The 23,370-nt window shown below is 38.0% G+C and overlaps 1 protein-coding gene across 1 annotated transcript; it reads right to left on the reverse strand.

Annotated features, from left to right (window-relative positions):
* Positions 1-619: 619 nt before the first annotated feature.
* On the reverse strand, positions 620-21,732 carry LOC118798778 (phospholemman-like). Its single transcript, XM_036558327.1, has 8 exons — positions 21,573-21,732; positions 8,144-8,193; positions 6,440-6,472; positions 6,310-6,333; positions 6,125-6,199; positions 5,964-6,000; positions 4,150-4,199; positions 620-1,280 (listed from the first exon to the last, which is right to left on the reverse strand). The coding sequence occupies exons 2-8, from the start codon at positions 8,175-8,177 to the stop codon at positions 1,261-1,263; spliced, it is 273 nt and encodes a 90-aa protein (XP_036414220.1). The 5' UTR covers positions 8,178-8,193; positions 21,573-21,732; the 3' UTR covers positions 620-1,260.
* Between the last annotated feature and the right edge of the window lie 1,638 nt (positions 21,733-23,370).

Consider the following 23,370-nt stretch of genomic DNA (forward strand, 5'->3'; position numbering starts at 1 on the left):
GCAGATGGCGCTGCAGGCAAATAAATGAAGGTCACTGTAATTACAACTACCAGTAGAGGTGGGTAATCCAGGTCCAAAAAGTAAAACCCTCCACAGGATTTTGTTCCAAGTGCCTGAACACCTTTTGCTGCTGGTTTGAGCGAATTAGAGAAGTCAGGCAGTTGGAACAAAATCCTGGGGCACCAAATATTAACGATATTGCGAATGGTGGGGTGCCAAATATTAACGATAATTAGGAATGGTGGGGTGCCAGATATTAACGATAATTAGGAATGGTGGGGTCTCAAATATTATTGACAGTTAGGCATGGTGGGGTGCCAAATATTAACGACAGTGTAAATGGTGGAGTGCCAAATATTAATGATATTGTGAACGATGGAGAGCCAAACAGTAAAAACGTTATGAATATGAAGTACCAAATATCATTATCATTGCGAATATGCAGTGCAAAATATTGAGGGGATTCTAAAGTATGATGGAGAACCCAATATCTTACAAATAAAGAAAATATTAATGATAAATTATTATCTTTTGTTCTCTTATGACTGAGTTAAAGCAGCATAGGAGGCATAAGAGAGAGCAGACAGTTGACCTGACAACAGAAAACACACACACTTCATAGCTTTGACTGTTTTAGTGATTTAGTCTCTGACACACAATTTCTTACAATGACAAAATAACAGAAATAGTGCACAACCTGTTATGAACACGACGCATTAAAGCAGGTGCTTCGAGTGAACAGAATCAGCTGGACGCTCTTTTTATTTCTACCAAGCTTAACATAACAACGAAGTCCACATTAAGCAACTTTTCATTCTCAACATCAACAACAGGAAGCAAAGCTGATATACTGCTTGTACTTTTTTGGTTAAAGAGGTTTTTTGGGGTGGCTAAAACCGATAGGTGGGACAAATAAGAAGGTCAGCAGGCGTCTACAGCTGAAATGGTTTAGTAAACATATTAGAAATACTATAACTCGGAGGCTGGTGATGCCATAAGGTTTTTGTGGAATTAAATAATAGGCAAAAGCCCCAAAACACAGGTTCTTGGGTGATGCATCACTTTCCAAATAAGGAGCTGTGTGAGCAGCAAATAGGTGGTAATAATAAAAAAAACAGCATCTATATAACAGGATCATCCTTAAAGAGACATTAGCACTTTTTCAGCGCTTCTGTTGTGGAATAAGGTACTGTAGGATCTCCACTGTTCCCTCCTCCTCCGGTCAGCTAGACACCGAGCATCTGGGCCATCGATTAGTGCTTAGCATTCACTGGCCCTTGCTGTCAAAGAGAAAAAAGGAAACAGGAATAATAATTTCACAAAGAAAATAAAAACCAGTCACGTTATTGGAGAATTCCAATGATTTTTGGAAATATCATAATTCAATGTTTGAACATACACTGTAAAAAGTGGCTTGTCAGATCTACTTCATGTGGTAACAAGTAAATTAACTAGTTTTATTCAACCTAAATAAATACTCTGAATGAACGATTCTTTCAAAGTATTTTTTGAATAAAACTAGTTTAATTGCTTGTTACTACATGAAGTAATTTTTTAAGTAGATCTGACGAGCCACTTTTTACAGTGTATAAACAGTCATTCAGAGAGGTTTGACTGAATAGTTCACTGCAGAGAAACTTGACCATTCATTTCTTTACTGTGGTGCTGAGAAGATGTTTACAATGGTTGCAACACAAATAGAGCCATTTCAGAACCTAAAGGCATCTTCTGAGTCTTCATATGTAAAGCACTATATTGCCTTACAACATCCTGAATGTGCTCTTTCAGCATGAAGGGATTTAAAAAAAAATACATTTAGGCCAAAATCTTCTATCAAAACTGTCGTAAATCAGTGTCTCAGTCATCAGGCCACATATTCAAGACCATTTCCTGTAACAGCCTTTCTATCAAAACCTATATGAAAATTCTGACCCACTAAGTTTCTCTAGATCACAAATGGACGAAGGTTGATACCAGGGATGAACGGGTCCAGTGTCAGAAACCACCAGACATATGCAAAAGTTTGAACACCTCTGCTGAGATGACATGTTTTGTTTATTTTTTTAAGTGAAAATAAGGTTAAACCTCCTCTACAGCAGGGTTTCCCAACCACTAGGCCGCAGCCAGGGCCAGTACTGAGGACTTAATTAAAAAAGAAAATTAAAAGAAATTTAACATGTTTTCAAACTGTAAACAGTGTTAATTATTAATATAAATCCTGCAAAATGGCACATCAGGGCAGCTTTTTTAGTTTTTTGCTCCTTGTGTCTGACATCCCACTTCATTTACCACCATTCTGCTTGATTTCTGGTGTACAACAAGCTTACACTAACCTAATCTGTTGATATTTTATGTTCACAGATATGTGTCATATATTGCGGGGGTCGAGTCACAGTGCTAATTGGTGGGGTACGCTTCTTATCTTGTTGGCTGACTAAATTTGGTATAAGGGGAAAATTTGAAATAGAGGTGAAGGTTTTTTCTCCAAACTATCACTTTAACCGTATCCAGTGACTGGATACTAAATCCAGCTCTACGAGACAAACTGAAAGCACATTTTCATTGTGCATGTTCAGGCAGGTCACCATTTCCTGTATCTTAATATGGATTACAATAACAGACTGGCCCAGAGCTGTGGGGGTGTGGCTTAAAAGCCATCAGTCTTGGATTGTTTCCACACTTGCAACAGCCTGCAGACCGCAAGTTTTATTCAGTATTTCAAGTGAAGATTTATCACAGTATCTGCCTCAAGATTCAATAGACTCTCAGTAACATCAACAACATATCAATTATGTAGCAGCAGTGAATACATTCAGTAGATTATTAAGAGACTTTTAATTAACTGGGTAAATAAAATTTATTTATAATCTGCAGTTCTTCACTTTATTTGGAGTTTCCAAATTCATATCTGGAGAAGAAGAACTGAACATGTAACAGGTTTATTACAGACCATCTCAACATCCTCAACAAGTTGTTATAGACACACTGACACCATTCTGTAAGTGGAGCTTCACTGGATAAGGTTAAGGTTAGGATTAGGGCCAGGGTGAGAGTTAGGAGTAGGTTTTATTTTAAGGTTAAGGTTAGAATTAAAGCTAGGGTGAGGTTTAGGATTAGGTTTTATTTTAAGGTTAAGATTAGGGTTAGAATTAGAGCCAGGGTGAGGTTTAGGATTAGGTTTTACTTTAAGGTTAGGGTTAGGGCCAGGGTGAGAGTTAGGATTCACTTAACCTTAAAATAAAACCTACTCCTAACTCTCACCCTGGCTCTATTCCTAATCATAACCTTAACCTTAACCAAAACCTAATCCAGTGAAGATCCATTTACCGAATGGTGATAGTGTGTCTATAACAGCTTGTTCACTTATTTTCATTTATTCCTAAAATCGAAAAGCAATTTGACCAGGGGTGTTCAAACTTTTGCATACAACTGCCTTCAAAAATACAGTTTGATATTATTTATGACATATTAAGTAATTGTGTTAAATATTATATATGCATGTTATAATGCAACAGTAGTGTATATCTATCACATACACACCATCGCTGCTGTAAATCCACGCCTCTCCTCCCTCTCTCAGGAGCACAGGAGAGAGTGAATGAGTCATCCTGGAAACTATGTAAGAGCTCCGTGGAGACAGGCCATACGGCCCCGGTGCTGAGCTCTTGCGTATTGTTTATGAGTGCATCACAGGAGCACTGGCAAAACACCATTCAGCAGATGGAGCCTATACTCAGGAGACCCCACCAACTGCTTGAACCAACCACTGTGTCACGTCAGACTAGATCAGTTTACTACAAGTTATCCACACAAGGGATAATAGCATCTGTGCTATAGAGGCTAAAGTCATTTAAAGTAATAAATAACTGCAGTATGTTCAGCCAGTGTGTTTAAAGTGCGTGTATTATTTACTGCTTTGACAAAGCAATATATGAAAAAAGGTAAACAATGGCTTCTCAGTAGAGAGTAATGTGACATTTTATAACAAGCATAAATGTAAAGTAGTAGGAGTCATAATACAGTATTATCAGCCATGTTTTGCATTTGTGTTAGTTATTGCATGTAGTATTATTAAATTGCATGCATTATTTATTCTTTCACCAATCAATACAAAGAAAAAATGAAGTTGAGAATTGAGAGCGACCGTACCTGTGTCATTGAGCATCTGTTGGGTAGCAGCATTACTCCCTGCCCTCCTCCTATAGAAGCAAATTGGGCAGTTAAAGGTGTACATCATGCAATAAAAAAGGCTCTGATGAAAATATATTAGTCATAACAAAACCTCATAACTCATTTTTTCCTATTTATTTGAAAACCACCTGTCCTTTCATCAACACACAATGATCGAGAATTTTTTGTGCAGCCTCAAATATTTCAAATTAAAGAAATGTAATGTAATGTAATGTAATGTAATGTAATTCTCTGATCAGGTTGACTAGAACACTGCTGGCTCACTACAGTATTATTCAGACAGGACCCATTTTCCATAGAGGAGTGGGGTAATGCCACATTTACCACAGGATGTCTCAGTATTCATGACAGAGATGGGAGTGGCTGTTTGATTTACACACTGCCTTCACTCCAGAAAACATGTCAAAGCATTTAATTTAGCTGTTATTCCATTTGCCCTAAGCCAGGGGTCAGCAAAATCTGGCTCTTTCACTGCCCTGTTGTGGCTCCACAGCAGAATTAGATTTTTAGCTAAAAAATAAAATATTACTAAATTTTAACACTAAATGGTCCTAAACGCTGGAGTTAAAGTTGCCCGTATTTTCTAATTCAGTCTTTAACCCTGAAAGATGGCGTACAGACTGCAGGTCACCATAGCAGCACACACAACTCGCCTAACTAGTAGCTAATGAAAAGACAAAGAGAGAGATTTAAGGCGAACATCGATAATTTGGAGAAGAATGTTATTTGCGTTTATAATCACTCCAGCTGGTAATATGTTTAATCTGCAATGAGAAACTGTTAAACACTAAAAAGTCGCAAAGCTTAAGTCAGTTTCTCATTCGCCAGTTTCTTGTTCAAATTTTCCCGTTCCACCTTAAATGGTGCAGCAGTTACATTCTAGCACCATTTAAGGTGGAACGGGAAAATTCTAAAAAGAAGCTGGTGAATGAGAAGCGACTTCAGCCTCGTAAAAAAAAATCAACAATGAGAGACATTTTGCAAGAAACTATTCTACTTTTCTAAAAAGTCTAAAAGTTTCTAAAAGTTTCCTGCCGGAGATGCGAGAAAAGCAGCTACAGCTGAGCTAAAGCTTAAAGCAGAGCAAAGTAAGTCTGTGTTTTCGTTTCTATCATATTTTTTAGCTTATACTAGCACATCAGCACATACTGAGACATATTTACAGCCAAGATAGTAAAATGGACATAAAATGTTGTGGCTCCCAAGGTGGTTTGATTTTTGTTGTAAAGACAAAATGGCTCTTCTTAACATTTAGGTTGCCGAGCCCTGGCCTAAGCCTCTGTCAGTAGCACTGCCATTAGCTTGGTATTTCACAGCCAACAGTCAAGATCAGTGCATAAAAACTTTTTTCTGTAGTTTTTATGTTTTGATATTCTGAAGTAATGTTTTTTAAGTGCCTCAAAACTCATTTCCCTAAGAATATAGTAGTGTTTTTACTGACATATCAACATGGGATTAATATAACTTATTTGCATGGCTTATGTTACAGAAGGGTTTATATAATCTTTACTGATACATGAGCATACAGTCCATAAAGATAACTGACATGGTGACCAAATAACTGAGAAATGCCAGTACAAATTGCATTAGGTTCCTCATGTAGACCTAATCCTGTCTCAATAGTGCTCAAGTTTGACAAGTTGTGACTGTGTTGAGCTGCTGTGAAAAGAGGTTTAGTTACATCAACACTGTTTTTCCTTCTTTTGTAAAATCATGATTTCTGGAATAGGAGTTTTTCTTATGATAGACACAATGTAGTCTTGTAATCATACCTCTTGTCCTGGTTGAATTTGCATCTGCAGTGCCCACCTGTAAAAGAGCATTACGGATCTTTAGGTAAAGACCAAAGGACGTGTGCACATACTGCATGGACGTTAGTGTAAAATATAGCAGTGAACGTGTGCAGTGTGTGTGCTTATAGTTAAAAACTCACTAAGGAGAATAGTGATGCCAATCAGACACAAGACTGCCGCCAGGATCAGCCCTCCGACACGAAGCTGATGATAGTCTACAGAGAGGACGAAAGAGATTTGTTTATTATTGTGTTTTATTGATCAGTTTTAGTTATTGATTAGCTTTGTTAAGCTTGTATGTAGGTAAGAGAAAAAATGTACTCACCGAATGTGAACGGATCATCCTCTGCTGTAAATATAAACCAAAGAACAGTTTTACTACAACTTTAGGTAGTGATCCATGACAACAAACAAACAAATAAATAAATAAATAAATAAATAAATAGGTGTCTTACTTTGCTGGTCCTCTGCCAAAACGAGGGACACAACTGTAAATGAGCAGATTAGCATTTAAAACTACATCTGTTATTAACTTGTCATGGTTTAAAATATGAGGAATTAAAAGTTTTAAGGTTATTTGAATTGGCAAAATGTGGGCACCCTTGCATTTTTTTCAATTGCAAATATGTTAAAATATTCTGTACTTAAGTTTAAGCTTACTTGAAAACTTAAATTTGGCATTTTTCTGCAATTTTATGTGTTTTTTTATTTAATATTAAATTCAGAAAAAAAACAGTAACTGTACATTAAAACATTTTCCACATAGACAAAGTTTCACTTAGAAAATCAACAAAACGGCATTGAAATAGGGGGGCCTAAACTTTTACATATGATCGCAGTTATACTAGCTTTCATAAAATTGGAATCTTTTGCCATATTAATCATTTTTTATTATTAAATATTTATTCAATATGCTGTAATTATTTATTTACATTCATTTTTTTTATCTTCCTCGAGATTTGATCTCCACTTTTGAAATATGATGAAATGAAATTTTACTCAAAATTAATAAAGTCATTTTACAAACTTCTACAGCTCTGTTCATCATTCTGGACACATCTTTTCATTTTTATTTACATAAATTGCACTGGAGTCATATTAGAATCTTTTTATTAGGCCTTAGCAAAATAACAATATATATCATTATTGTGATAAATTATGTCACAATACAATACAAAATGTTTTTCTGAACATATCATGTGTATCGTCAGTACTCGTAACTTAAAACACTGACCGACTGCTTGTTTCATTATAATAAGAGTACAATAAGTCCCGATTAACTGGATTTAGTTCAACACTGTATGCCAAACACTGAATAAAAATCAGTCTTTGATAGTATTTCTAAATAGCTCTACTGTTTCTTTTTACTCCGTTCCAACTGTTTAGATGTATGAAATATTGTGTCATATCGTGTATTGTTAAAAGTTCTTGAAGTATCGCAATATTATGCTTTTGCCATATCGGCCACGTCTACTTTTTATAAACTGTCTTTTATACCTGCAAACAAATTGAGTTCTTCAAACTTTTGCACAGCAATTTTGAACTTTGAACATAAGTGCACTTTTCTAAATACTCATTTTTGAATATTTTAAGTTGTTTTCCTCCATCAAAGCATTTTAAAAGTATTTTAAAAGTCTACAAACATATTCATCAACTCAGCACTATCAGTCTGAAAGGATGTGTAGCTGTCAATAAGCACATCAAAACTGAAGGGTCTAAATTTGTCATTTGGATTACTTGGATTGTGAGAAGACTGTGTTAAGACTGAATTTTGGAGGTGTGAAAAACATCCCTGCAGAATTCTTTGAAAAACTTAAAGCAGGTCTACTAAAAAGAATGGAAGCTGCAATGAAGGCTGAGTATATTTAGCTGTTTTTTGTGTTGTTGTTTTCCTGATGCTGAACTTCTGAAGGTTCTGCACATATTCGCCTGTCCCTTTTACTTCTGCAGTTCTTATGACCTCAAAATAGCTTGACAGTGCAATCAGTGGAGCACATTTAAGTGCCCTTTGGCCTTGTTTTTCATTCAGTCATACCAGTGAGGACACTAGATGCAGCATTGCCTCTCTGTGAGTGATTACTAAACCCACAAACAGACACAGCTGCATCTCAACCCAACTTTATTAAGACGCTTATCTGGGTAAAAACAGAACTACTCACATGTAACGAAGACCACTGCCAAAATCCGTGCCATGGCTCTGTGTCTTCACCTAAAAAACAAGAAAGGTCTTATTAGGAACGGCTATTACAATACGGCCTAGTGATTCTGTAACAATAGTGAAGCATATCGCGTAACCCCTGTGTCCGAAAGCTGATTCCTGATGTATCTCAAAAGCCACTTAAGCTCTAAATATATAACACTGACCTTCCAAACCTCTGAATAATTGCCCACTCCTGGCTTCACTCAAACAAGAAGCACAACAGCGCAAATGAAATTACCCCTGCTCTACAATCTGTCTGATTTGATTAAACATGCTTCCAACTGGGGCAACACATAGCAACCAACTGAACCCGGCTGATACCAGTTCAAATGTTAACAGTATCCTGGAAAAGGTTTGGCCTGGGCCACTGGATCAGACTGTGAGATGTGCAGACAAAACAAGCAAACAAAAACTGGGAGAGCGAGCATGCAGGTTTAGATGTCGTTTTACAAAGTACTGCTGCAGTCATTAGGAACTGGGCCTCAGTCTTCAACAGTTGCAGAATACATCCAAATAACTGTACATAACAGAAACATACAGAGACAAGAACAGAAAACTCAGGACACTCGAAAAAATGTCCGAAATAAACAAGCATTTTTTAATCGCTGTTGGGACAAATATCTCCAAAATGGTCATTTAACCAGAGAGGCAAAAAATATTCTTAACTTATAATGGAAGTCAATGTGACAAGATTTCATTCCAAGTCATTTTAGTCCATTTCTGTTGGTCGATTCATCCTATAGTTTTAGTACAACGTAAACTGAAGCTGTTTTTCACAATTTTGTTAAAATCGGGGAAAAAAGGGCAGAAATGGAGATGTATGGCTTCGCCATAACAGCAACAAGTAAAAAATAAAAGCTTGGCAAAAGGTGTCCAGTGACAATTGAAATGGATTAAAGTTTATTACCGAAATATGCATATCCATAAACTCTAATTTCACTCGCATAACTAGATAACTCGCATATTATTTTCAATAATTCAAGTTTTAAGATAAACAACTGAACAATAGACTAAGCCTCCATTTTAAAGGGTAAAATATTATGATAGTATTTTGAATAAATACTAAATGTATATTTAAATAATATATACAGTACTGTGCTGAAGTCACCACTCTTCATTTATTTAATTTCCAGTCAAGTCAGTCATTAAGTACAAGGTATTTATTTCTGAGGAGAAATAGCTGTAAGAGAACCCACTTGCATAAGGAAGAGGAAACTCAGAGAAAAACAAGTGGAAAAAAATAGTTTTCAAAATTGGAGCACAAAATGTTATTAAAAAGGGACCCCTGACAACCATGCAAGACCTGGCAGACCACCACATAAAAGGACTCAAAGCTTTCATCTGTAAGAGAGAGGAGAAAATCAAGCTCCACTTTGGTCTCAGATCTGGAAAAATCCACAGGCGTTTCTGTCCATCCTTCCACTGTGAGAAGGCACCTCAAGAAGCTCTTACTGAGAAAAAAAACAGAAGCTGAGAAGAGTCCAGACCTCAACATCACTGGATGTTTTGAGATTATTTGGATCGTGAGAGGCAGAAAACGCTAAACCAACTTCTAAGACTGAACTTTGGAGGTGTGGAATAATATTCCTGCAGATTCCTTTGAAAAACTGCAAGCAGATTCCCTGAAAAGGATGGAAGCTGTAGTAAAGACAGAGTGACCACAATAAATACTGGAAAGTTTAGATATTATATTTAACTATTAATGTTTTTCTTCTTTTTTTTCCTGATGCTGAAAAAAGAATAACTTCAATAAATGAAAGGGTGGTCTCTGACCTTTGCACATCACTATGCATACCAAATATAAATATAATACAACTTTGTTTCATGCAATTAACTATTATATTTTCCTTTATTATATTGCTGCCGAACAAAACCTCGCATCTCCAAAATAGTAACTTTACAGGAAAAGCAAAAAACATACTTTACTTTCAATGTAAGTCAATGGAACCAGAATTTTTTCCAAGTAATTCTGGGTCGTTTCTTTTGGTCCATTCACCATGAAATTAACACACAATGTAAAGGACAACAGACATTTTAAAATATGTCAAAAACTGAAAAACAACAAAAATGGAGATACAAGGCTTTGTCCCACAGGATCGATATGTTATAATAACAACATATTAACAATAGAATAAGAATGTATTTTCTTTTTTGGCTGCATTCAAAATACGCTCACATGTTAAGCCACTTGGACAACACTGATGTGTTTAAAGAATCCTTTATATAGAATATCAGTTCAGCATTTTGTCTAAAATTAACCGCAATAATAAAACAAACTCCATGCTTAATACATTTTGAATTTTTAAAGTTTTTGCTATGGTATAAATGTCAGGTCTGTAACAAAGCATGGTGACAACTTGCTGAGGCAAAGCCTTTGTGCAACAGAGCTCTGTAAATTTCCATAACACCTAAAGAACCGACGGGAATGGCAACTCCCATCCAGTCTACCATGCGCTGACGTAATACTGTACTATGCTGACCCCCCTTGTTTGCAGCCATGTGGACAGGGAGGGAACGACATAATGGGATCTCCACAGACATGCTGAGCTGAAATAAAGTCCAATATTTTCAGTCTTTGATCATAGCAGGTCTGTCCAGAGCTCCCTGGGGAAAAAAGGCAGCAGCTAATTTGGGGATTTTCGGGGGAGTGTTGAGGTGATTTAGCTAATCTGTGGAGTCTGAGACTGGCAGACATCGCTCTGCATCTTCTACTAATGAGGAAACCTCATTTCTTTACTTTTGACTGATTTCTGTTTCACTACATCTGGTTGAAATTACAACTACATTCAGAAAAAAAGATATTAAAGTACCCCTCTTGTCACTGGGGTGGTCCCCTCAAGGGTACATCTCAGTACCTTTAGTCAGGGAACATAACTGTACCATAATCCACTGAAATTTTCTAAGTTGTACTGACTCCACACACCCCGCCTCGTCTCTAGGCTTTTTATTTTATTGCTCTGTTTCAAAACATTCGGTTATGAAAAGGTACAAATATGTACTTTTCACCTGGGAGAAATTTATTTAAGGTGCAAAACTGGACCTTAAAACCACTGTTGTACCTTTTGAGGGCACATTTACATTGTTTGTACCTTGATGAATGAAAAACGTACCTGCACAGCACCTTTATTTCACAGTGTAGGCAGTCCGATTGCTTGCTTTGCTAGTGCAAATTGAAGGCAAATCAGTTTCTATGTTCCAACCTGCAAGGTGAGCTAGGGTGTGCTCTTGTCACAACGGAAACCTGACACGTGGGTCCGTCTTTGTTTTGTTCTCTGAAATGAAACCCGGCCTGAACTTTGCTGACGGAGCTCAGGATGATCCAGGCCCCTTTCATTTCCTCTGAAGTCATAATTACACCAGCTAGCAGGCTTTCTTCTCTCCCAGGCAACAACATTGCGGGAGAGGACGCCAAAGAGAATGTGGGCAGTGCTCCAAGTACTGGCTCTGTGCTTCTTACAATGCGGCCAGAGGAGGATAAGCAGTCGTTTTTGTTAATGGTTCTGTTGACCTTCCTTTTAAAGGGGAATTCCACTGTTTTGAAAGAAAACCACATCATAAAATCACCAAGATGTAGACAAAGTCATTCAGAATGGTTTAATGTGAAACATGCCATTCTGAAGGAACTTCACAGCAGGGATGACAGGACAGTTTAATGCCTCTAAAAGCCACCTTACAGAACGTTATTACATAGAATGGCGACGAATGCGTTGCCTGAGATACTGTTTTACAGTATAAGGTGGCGGAGAGGTACATGCAGGGTGTTGTGAGGAAAGGTAGTCCCCAGAGAAAATGTATTTTACCACTACACTCTTAAAAAAAGATGGTTCTTCAAGGGTTCTTTAGTAAAGAAAATGGTTCTAGAACCATTACTACTCAAAAAGCCCTTTGCATGATTAAAGGGATCTTTGTATCATGAAAAAGTTCTTCAGATTGTTGGAGAACGTACTGTAGATGGTTCTTTGTAGCACCCTTTTGAAAAGGGTTCTATCTGGCACGAAAAAGGGTTCTACTATGGTTACGATGTCAAGCATGTAACAATAATAGGACCCTTTTTTAGTGCTACAGCACCTTCTTCAACCACCTGCAGCACATTCTCCATCAATCTGAGGAACACCTTCATGATGCAAAGAACCATTTAATCATGCAGCGGGTTCTTTGAGTGTTAATGGTTATAGAGAACCATTTTTTTTTACTAACCTTTTTTTTAAGTGTGCAATTCATCATCAACATATAGAACATTAAAAGATGTGTATGTTCTCTGGTTGTTTTGGATAGAAAATCTGTATTTGCATTGTAGACATTGAGACCCCTGGTTACTATGACCACCACTGGAAAGAAATCTGAGTAACTTCCTCGCAGTGTGCCATTTCACATCAAACCACTCCGAATGACTTTGTTTACATCTCAATGACTGGGAACTTCATTCATTCTCATTGTTCTTTCAACTTATTTTCCATCTTCCTGGTGCTTCTCAACATCAGAGCACTCGAACGTCACTGTTTGGACAATCCATCTCTCATCCGGTGCAATGAACAGAATGCACTTTAAAGTGAAAACTGGCAGTTCTCCACAGCCTTGGAAACATTCTACATTTTTCCTTCTTGGAGAACGGCCTGGAAGAGAACCAAAAGACAAACAAAAGTGTACAAAAACGTCTGTTTGGCGGCTTTTTTGTGGCGAAACGTAAAAGCAGACCTTAGCGGTTGGAGATTTCAGAGAAGATACATGACTGCTCCCATTGTGTAGGACCTTTACGGGTCACGTTTCAGTGGAAATGCTAAGTGAAGTGAAGCTTAGCGAGAGAGAACGAGAGAGATAAACTCCACACTGTATCCAAGCCTGCCAACCCTGGAAGTCTTGCCAGTCCCCCTTACCAGGCAGTATAACCCAGGGTGTGGAGCTCTAATAATGAGAGTGTTGTGTTCTCTCGTAGTCACGTTGGGCTGCCAGCGCACAGTCGAGGCAGAGGAAGAATCAGAGATTTGTTTCAGAAGCTCCGGCCGACTGGTTTGACGTGCATTTCCTCCTCTACAACAGTTCACACTCTTTCCTTTCTGTGGTTCTGATCAGCAGGGACTCATCTTTGCAGCAGCAGCAGCCTTTGGTGTATATTCCCAGTCTACCCACCACCTCTCTATCTGTGTTCCTTTGTGTGCTTTCGCTTATCAGCTTGAGCTCTCAACCATATCTTCACACCCTGGAGAACAAACAGAGAATGTTCGTTTCTCCGGACTGCGCTTTCGAGTCTTCTGAGGCCTCTTGTTCTCTTTGTATGGTTGTAAATTAAACCCTAAGCAGGAACTGTTATAAGTCACTCAATAAAAACACAATGGAATCTCCTAATTAATAGCTTATTATATTTTTACCTGGCTGTATTTTATCAAACATTACAGACAGCGCTGAAAAGGCAAGTGTTTGCCTTTTACAACCTAAAGAACAAAGGAGAACTTGGCACGAGATCAGTATTTACTGAGATATTCACATCCTGAAAATCTCATTTTTTTCTGTGAACATTGTTTTAAAACGTTCAGTTAATTCCCCAGCCCATATCTAAAAAGTAAGCCTCAAAAACAGCCTGTTCTGAATTCATGAATATAATACCATAAATGTACACACAAGCACCTACAGCACTTTAGCCCACCCATTCAGTTTGAATTTATGAAGGATGATATGAAGTAATTTAATGAAGAAGTGTTGTTACTGCAGGCAGCCTGTAGGAGAGTTATTGGGGTGAGAGAAGAGGAAACGTTGTGATGTTTCTGGCTGTCAAGAAGGAAAAGAATCACTGCAGCCTTCCAAAGGATTCAGATGTCCAAAAGTATTGAACGGATGTTGATTTTTTCCAATGTCCCCTGGGATTTCAGTCTGAACATAACTTGTTTTGGTACAGAAAACAACACAAATGCTACAAGTGGACTTTCCCCAGGACAAAAAACAGACTATGTTCCCTGTAATTAAAATGGCCCTTGGTCACCCATTCAGCTTGTTCCCTGACAAAAATAATTGGTGTTGTCTTCTTCCACCGAGTTTCTTTTCCATAATGCAGCGTCTGAACAGAGGGAGTAGCAGTGGTTGGTGTGGGAAGTCATAGGTTCCAACGGAGGGCTTCAAAGCGCATTTCCCTGAGAACGCTCAGGGAAAGATAAAAAGAGGCCAACCCTGCAGTTCATAGGCCCTGCAGGTCATAGTTGCCTCAAAAGACCTTTCAAACGCAAACATCAGACTGCTGTGCCCTCTAATATAAATACACTTGGCAGTCCTGTGTGGGTATGTGTGTGTGTGTGTGTGTGTGTGTGTGTGTGTGTGTGTGTGTCTGTGCACGATTTGTTCACTGGTTTAGTAACTCAGTCAATTAAGAGCCAAGAAGTTCAACTTCAACATAAAATAACACTTTCAAAAAATTTCAAAATTGAAGAAAGTGTGAAATGTGTTGAACTGTCACCGGACAGTAATAAATAGGATAACCTGGGAGAAGAAGCCCCCTAGGCTAAAAGGTCCCTCTACCCCCTCCACTCCCCACCCCTCTTATTATCTCTCCTGATCAGATGACAGGGCCAAGTCTAATCTTGATACATTTACTAAATACCTTTAGTCTAATTCATTCTGAGAGTTCATCTTTCCTGGGATTTACTGCCCTGGAAACTTTCTTGTGGTCAGGTGATCTATTTTTTGTCAGTGAAAAATAGCAATTTAGCAATTTATTTAAATAGCAATTTATTTATATTGAGTTGTACAAGAAAATCTGTTAAACATATATGACTGTGGGGGCTGTACAGAGAACAAAGCATTTGCTTTTGAAAGGATGTGGAAGTTAGACGTTTGAAGTAAGAAGCCCCCCGAAACATGGGACAAAAGGGCCCTTTAGCGTACTGCCCCATAGAATATTTAGTTGGATTTCCATCATAAAGATACAAAGTTGTTCACCAGAACTTCACTAACTTGTTTGCATTTTTGTGTATTTTGACAAACGGCACAACTTTCTGTCCACAAATTAAACTGATATGAGATTCAGTAGGGAGAGAATTCTTGCCCCAGGTAGGGGAGTGTCTTACTCTTACGCTACCTTTTTTTTAGTGGTATAAAAACAAAACTGTCCACTGTTCCAGTTCATGTCCCCTAACTGTATGTAGGTTTATGCATTATCATCCTGTATACACTAAACTCATGTACAGATATGGTTTAGCAGGTTTAGCTTCACAGTAAACGAACATTTTTCTTTTTCCCCCATTTTCCCCTACTACTGAATTGTGATCTTTCTAAGATGGAGTGGAAAAATATGTGTTCTCTACTATCTACATGTTGCAAATTCAAAGCCCTGAATGTAATGACAGAGACCTGCAGGTTCTAATGTCCCTGACCTTCAGTAAATCTGGCCTGTAGCCCTAATAGTGTCACCCACTGTTAGCCCTTTTTCAGTAGATAGGCTCTCTGGAAATAAACAGCCTAAATTGGTCCATCACAGAAATTCACCAAATACCAAATTCTTTGCTTTGGCCAGCTCCACAAAATGCTCCAATGTGACCCCCTAGCCTGCGGTGGATAAGCTTCTGCATCACAGACTGTGCCACTGGGACAAGTACAAACAACAGCTCCACATGGAGCACTGTAGAACTAGAACTTCACTCTCTGCTACCACATGTTTGACTCCAGGTTACATCACTGTGATACCAACACTACAGATAGCTAGCTAAGGAGGCTAGCTGCAGCTTCGTGGTGTGGTGATGCTAAGAGCAGCAGGGTCTTTAGAGAACCTGATTATAATCATTACACTAATGATTATTTATGTGATTGATTAATCTATTAGTTATTATTATATATACCGACTAATTGAGTCTATATGCTGTCTGCTGTTTCCTCTTACATTGTTACTGCGCTGGCATCACTGCACGCAAAGCAAGCAGTTTATTCTCTTATCAGAAGCCATATCGCCCTCTACACTTCCTGTAAAGTACTGCAATCTGTCGGAATGACTAGGCATCAAACGAATGCATTTAAATTTCCATTTTTTTACATTTCAGCATAATAAAACGGTTAAAATTGTACAGTTATTCGGAGTGGTTTGATGTGAAATGCTCCAATTTAGAGAATTGTCCATAGTGTTGGTGATAGAAACAAGACGTCTGAAGAACTGAATGCCTCCCAAAGCTCCCTCTCAGAAAGTTTTCATATGCAGTCACTGCAAATATGTTGCCTGAAACCTGAGGCATTGTTTTACAATAACTCTGATGTACTGCTGATATGTTTTGACCTAAAACATATTTTTAAAATTGATTCCCGGTGAAGTGGTACATGCAAGGTGTTGCAAGGCAAAACAGAAGCAAAAGAAAACATTTTGATATTATTATCAACATGACATATAAAATTTGTGTAGGACCAATGATTCCCTGCAAAGAAATCTGAGTTGATACATTTCTTTGCAGTACACCATTTCACTTCAAGCCATTATGAATGACTTTGTTTACATCTTAATGGTTGAATTCTGCAGCAATTTGGTAGAATTCCTCTTTAAGGAATTTCTCTGGCATTAAAAAGGCTTCTCTGCAGGGGCAGGCCGACTTCAGAGAGGTTTTGTAGATGCCCTAATGCTTCGCTTGACCCAATATTACCTTCAGTATGAATATCTGAGGAAAAAAAGGGACCTGCAGCCTCTTGGCATCCCAGTAGTTTGTTAGGCCTGAGGGCCTGAGGGCTTGTCTGAGGGCACATAGCCAGTTGGCCCTACATTCATGGTACATTCATTCAGTGGTATAATCTTGTGGGCTTGGAGATCCATGAGCGTTAATACTAAACCCTTAAGGACACTCGTGTGTGTGTGTGTGTGTGTGTGTGTGTGTGTGTGTGTGTGCGCGCGTGTGTATGAGTGTGAAATTATCAGCCTGTGCATTTGTGTGACCTTGTAATGTGGTGTGCAGTTGATTCCATTCACCTTGTCAGATACCCTTCTAGGCCACACTTGGTGCTCAGTGCACATGCGCGCACACACACACACACACACTAAATGATCACACGGCGGACAAAGGATGTGGCACATGGACAGAGGAATTCAGAGTGAGTCTAAATTAGGAACAAAACTCAGCTACTGAGAATAGCCTGCTGCACACTTTGAAGTATAATGCAGCAAGACCACACACATACTGTCATTTAACCCTTATATACACACCCATAACCCTTATTTGCCCACCCAAACTGACAAGAGAATATATGTTGTAGTCAATATACAGCCATGCAATATCATTGCAGCCATGTTTTCAGGTCATATTTTTTGTTTTACTTTGATGGTTCAGCTCTTGTACAGTCATGCTAAGCTAAGCGGTGACAGACATGACGGAACTGGACAGTGTCTGGACACATTGGTGTGTAATTCAGAATTCTTTATCTGTTCTTAATTACTAGTTTAATTTTCCTTTTGTGTCCAAATTAAACATGACAATAAACTACATGACTTTTACTGAACTGCACTTTTTAGTATGTTTGTTTTATTTTACAAAGATTAAACGTCAGCTAACATGCTGTAGCTAACAGTGTCTGCTCCCACCATCCCACCTACTGGTTGTGCCACCTGACTTTTCAGACCAATGTCAAATTAAACAGGCATCTATCCTTGAAACTGAGTTTTTACTTACATTTTTTTTTCAAATAAATAAACAGTATTATAATAATTACACATTTAATGTTTTTTCTGAGGTTATACTGCCTGAACATTCTAACCAAGACAAAAAAAAAAAACAGTTTTTCCAAAATTTGAGAAAAGGCTATTGGTTGCGCCATGAAGGTCACTTGGGGTCTTCTTTTTTAAAGCAACACCCTGGCCCACCTTTTGTAAATGCATGTCAAAATAAAAGTCCTTTGTTTTTGGTTGTGCCGCCTGACAATTCACAAAGAAAGAACTTGAGGACAAAGGTTTTTCAGGAACTTGAGTACTTTTAAAGTTGCCTTATTTTGCGACATGGTTTTTGTTTTAAAGTTTTCAAACATAAGATCATGCCAAACTATTTTATTTAGAATCTTTTACAACTTTTTGACAGTTTACTTAATCAACATATATGGTTGAAGGATTGCACCACTTGACATTTTTAGATTTTTGGAGGCAAAAAGAAACTAAAATGAATTTTATATGGATGCACTGAAAACTGTTTCACATTAAAGAGGTATTGTTGAATAATTTGATGTACGTCATGTATTCATTACATTATTTTTTGGGAAAATAGTGGACACAGAAAATATAATATAAATGTCAGTGGCCCATATGTATCTGAAGAAGTTAAGATACATAAAGAAGTTGCCAGGATCGCCACTGATGTAGAGGCTAACAAATACTAAAGTGACATCAGGCTTTCTAGAAGTAACGTTAGCTATCTGGCATCCTTTTGCATTAGCAAGCCAGACTGCTCCTTTAAATCTGGTCGTTTGGTCACAGAATCTGAATATAATCACAAACATATGAAAATAACATGTCACTACCAGATATTCATCCTGCGTAACTATACAAAATAACTTCTTTTTAGACCAAACAGATTAAGTTCTGTGCATTTTGGTTGGATGTGAATGGGCCAACAGATGTTTAGCAGAGAATGTTTACTTTACCCTATAAACTGACTCTTTTGATGCTTTTATCCTTTGAAAGGAGCGATTTTCAATGCATAAATCCTCATGTTTCATGTTGCTGTCATAGCTAAGCAGCGTGACACGCACCACGCTCGCCATGTGCTCGCTAGCTGGATGAATAAGGGAAGGGAACATACTAGTGGCATGACTCATTCTTCTCTTCCTCAGTCTCTCCCTTCTCAATTTCTAAAGGAAATACTGAGTCCTTTTTTCCAAACAAAAACCAAGCACATGCTGGACAGCCACACTCAGAAGCTTCACTGTACAGCCTATTGAATGTAGTTTATGTAATACAGCTTAGCATAAGAAAGAACAATGTAAATATTAGGCTTTTATGTTTATTTTTGGCATTTTTTATATTTACTTCTATACAGTGTTCTAGCTTTTCGAGGTAGCTACTGAGTACAGGGCAAATAATGTGTGTTTTTAGGGCACACATGTTTTTTGTGGACTGGAGCTCCATCAGGCCAGCTCATAAGTGGTGCATTAAGCAATGTTTGCATTGGAAGAGGAAGAGCTTTGCTGACAAGGGGCAAAATAGGAACATCTGGACGCTACCATCTCTGCAAATGTTAGGCCTTCTGTGTCTTCACAGTACTAAGAATACTAACCCTATTCAACAAAAACCTCAACTGGTTCAGTGGATATCTGGAGTGTATTTATCATGAGCTTTTAGTCAGCATGATGCTAAATGTCTGATATCTAATATGCCACAGAGGTGGGTAAACTAGAACCCAATATACAAGTAAAAGTGTTGAAATGTCAATGAAAAAGTTTCCAAACACAAGAGTTATAAAGGATCAAGTCCAAAAACTCTTCTGAGTAGAACATCTTAGTACATCCAGAATCCATCAGCACAGGAACTGAAGTCTAAATGTTTTTTTTGTCTAAAATAAACTGCTAAAGTGAGAAGTGAAAGGTGTGAGCCACAGCAAAGCAGCTCAGGTGCCAGACGAACAGAATGCAGCTACACCCAGAAAAAGAATTAGGAACTAAACGTGAAGGATTAAAATGGATCCGGAGAAGTGGATCGCTTTTCCTAACAAACAGAAGCAAAAACGAATAATTTAAGAACGCTCAGAAATGTACAAATCCATCAAAACGTTGTGCTTAAAGTGGGAATTCCGCAGCTTTTCCACAGTTTCTGCATAATTCACCCATTGAAAAGCAAACAAAATGTGAAAATTGATTTGTAGAGACAATTAGGAAGCAGGAATCGCACTGTCTACAACACAAATAGAATAATTTTGTTTATTATACAAAATGACCAGTGAACCAACACGTGGCTTGATGATGGTAGTGTTAAATCAGGAAAAAAAAGTTTTCGTTGGGTAATATTTTGCCTTATAACTCTCTGCTTATACCTCACGACCATGAATAGATTTTAAAAACTTTTTAGGCCAAAATCTTATCTCGGAACTAATGCCAACCATCGTCTCAGGCATCAGGCAGCATATTTAAAAACCATTTCATATAATCACTTCCTGTGAGATTTTAAAGGCATCACACTCTTCAGACGTCTGGTTCCTATCACCACCACTGTAAACAATACTGACTCTGTATGTTTTTCTAGAACAGAGCATTTCACACCAAAACCAATCTGGCTTTAGTTGAATCTCAACGATTTAAGATTTTTCAGAAATGTAGAAAAAATGGAAGGATTCCTCTTTAAGTACATGGAACTGAGTGAATGTAACAGGTTGCCAAGTTTACAGTCAGGTCTATGAGCATCATTCACTATGAAACACATGAAACACTGCAGTACATACAATAGTATTATAAAAAGCATCCTCAGTGGAGGGTTTTCACAGGATAACATGGTCAGCGACAAGATACAAGAATTGAGTCAAGATGCGCAATAACCTATGACAAATCAGCACGTGAGAGCTGTGGCTAAGAGGGCCAGTCTTCATATTTAAATGGGAAGTCTAGTCAGAATTGCTCACAGTGGTGGTGATAGGAACCAGACGTCTGAAGAGGTTAACGTCTGTGAAAGCTCCCTCACAGAAAGTTATCACATAAAATGTTTAGATATATACGCGGCTTGACGTCTGACACATTGTTTTACGATAGCTTTGTGATGAAGTTTTGGCTTAAAATGTATTTTAATCCAGTTATGCTGGAGGGGTACATGCAGGGTGTTGTGAGGCAAAATAGTCCCAAAAGAAAACTTAATTTTTCAGTTGTATCACTATTTTACCATCATCCACATTACATATAAAAAGTGGTAGTTTGGGATATTAAATGAAATGGCTATATTAGCATTGTAGACAGGGGACCCCTGGTTCCTATCACCACCACTGTAAAGCACTCTGAGTCTGTATGTTTCTCTACAATGAACCACTTCACATCAAACCACTCTGAACGACTCTTTGCATCTCAGAGACAGTAATTTTGAAAAATTGGTGGGATTCTCCTTTGACAGCTAACGTTTTTAGCTTCCTCGGCCATACAAGGAAAACTATGAACATGAAAATGAACTTCAAGAGTCACCAACTCAGACAAGACGCACTGTACAGTGAGGACAGTCACACTCCGACAGCTGGAAAGAGCCTAACGCTGACGTTAAGAGGAAAAACTGACGAAACTTTTAATTTAAACAAACCACTTCAGTGACGAGGCTATCAAATCCAGCCCAAAAGCCATTACAGACAACTTTAAGAGCTGCTGGTTGTTTCACTGGGACTCTGTGAGGATCCTATAGGCTACAGATGTAGGATGAACGCGGCTCAGTTGAAAACTGAATCTTAAACTCAGTTAATACTGTGGTTTTATTAACTCACCTCTGTCTGGTAAAACGGATGGTTTCCAACCCGAATCAGCAACACGTTGGATAAGTTCAGCGACTGAGTGTCAGACCAACACCCTTTTTCCACAGACACCTCCACAGGTTGCTGTCTTGCTGAGGGGGCTGAGTTTTGAACGGGAGGCTAACGTGGCTTTAATGTTTTGGTTGGTCGCGCGCGCCGAAGCAGGATTTCTTCTGTTGCTTCAGTTCACTGAATCGAATCTTTTGAACGGTTAATTTTGACGGACAGTGTGTGAGCGAGTGGAGCTTCTTATTAGAGTGTTACTACGGTGTGTTGTGGCTTTATGATGTTAAAGAGGAACTCCACCAATCTCTCAAAATTTCCACGTAATCAAAAGGCTGAAGACATTCAGAGTGGTTTGGTGTGAAATGCTTCGTTCTAGAGAAACTCAGCGACTCGCAATTGTTCACAGTGGTGGTGATAGGAACCACCTCTAAAAGCTCCCTCACAGAAAGTTATTACTCCAAATGGTTATGAATTCACTGTCTGATGCCTGAGGCATTATTCTATGAGAGATTTGTGATAAAGTTTTGGCCTAAAACGTCTTGTTAATTCATTTATTTTTATCCATTTGTGGCGGAGGGGTATATTGTAAGGCAAAATAGTCCCCAAGGAAAACATAATTTTTACATTTTTCACTGTTTTGCCATCATCAACATTACATATAAACATTTAGAAGTCACGTGTAGATTCACTGGTGGTTTTGGATAGTAAATAAATTGGCAATATTAGTGTTGTAGACACGGCGACCCCTGGTTCCTATCACCACCGCTGTAAAGAAATGACTTTGTTTACATCGGAACAATGGAGTTACGCAAAAATATTGAAAAATCAGTGGTATTCCTGTTTAAGTTAAAGCACCTGTCTACTTATTTTCATGAACTATGATCTCTATTTATATATTTATATATTTCTAGTTTTTACAATAAACTGGCAACAAAAGAATGTTGTTGGTTTTTCTGTTTAGAGATTTTTAAAATTACATTTTCTGTCATTTTTCTTCTGTTTGATTTGACTAAGTTTGGTGCAGGTGACTTTAGTTCTGCCTGACTTTGCTATGATGGCCAAGTTGTAGTGATGATCAGATTCAATTTACAAAATTTTATTGAGCTGTTGTGTCACTGAATCCAGTGTCTTATTAAGCCAATTAATGTTTTGTGATTCTGATGTTTGTGCTGCAAACAAAGCAATAGTTTTTGGGCAGTTCGGAAACTACCCAGGAGTAGTTGATTCAGTTCAAACCCACTCATCAGACAAATATGAAAAAAAAATTTTTAGATTAAATTCCATTTTAAAGTCTAACTAATATGTAATGTGACTAATCATAATATACATGCAATATATGCAATTTTTGTTGCATTTTTGTTCCTAGCAAAATACAGCTAGTCTGGTTTTAATGTTTGTTCCTCAGACTGTAAAGGCCAGTAGGACAGCTACTAAAATTCTCCAACATCATTACCTAGACCTGCCCTGTCCAGACTGTACATATTCAGTGTTTTCAAATTGTACCGTTGATTTTAAGGTTTTAAGGTACTGACAAGATTAGATCATTGTTTCATTGGACACTCTGACATGGTGGCCACAGTAAGACTGACGTCAGCATCTAACTCAAAAAATGGAAATATTTGAATCACAGTGCAACTTTAATATACTGATATAGTACATGTACAAGCACACACTAAAGAGCTCAAATGCACCTTATTCTTTTATTTTTGCCCCCAGATCAGCCACAGCCAATTCCCACCCACTAGCTAGGCCTCCCTCAATCACA

The sequence above is a fragment of the Colossoma macropomum genome, unplaced genomic scaffold (genome assembly GCF_904425465.1).
Source record: "Colossoma macropomum unplaced genomic scaffold, Colossoma_macropomum, whole genome shotgun sequence".
Taxonomy (NCBI): domain Eukaryota; kingdom Metazoa; phylum Chordata; class Actinopteri; order Characiformes; family Serrasalmidae; genus Colossoma; species Colossoma macropomum.

What these genes read in the sequence shown, in the direction of transcription:
- LOC118798778 (XM_036558327.1), bottom strand. Translation starts at nt 8,177, where the DNA reads ATGGCACGGATTTTGGCAGTGGTCTTCGTTACAT. An exon ending in TGGCATCACTATTCTCCTTA is followed by an intron (nt 6,001 to 6,124) that starts GTGAGTTTTTAA and finishes GCTCTTTTACAG; the next exon opens with GTGGGCACTGCAGATGCAAA. An exon ending in AAATTCAACCAGGACAAGAG is followed by an intron (nt 4,200 to 5,963) that starts GTATGATTACAA and finishes TTGCTTCTATAG; the next exon opens with GAGGAGGGCAGGGAGTAATG.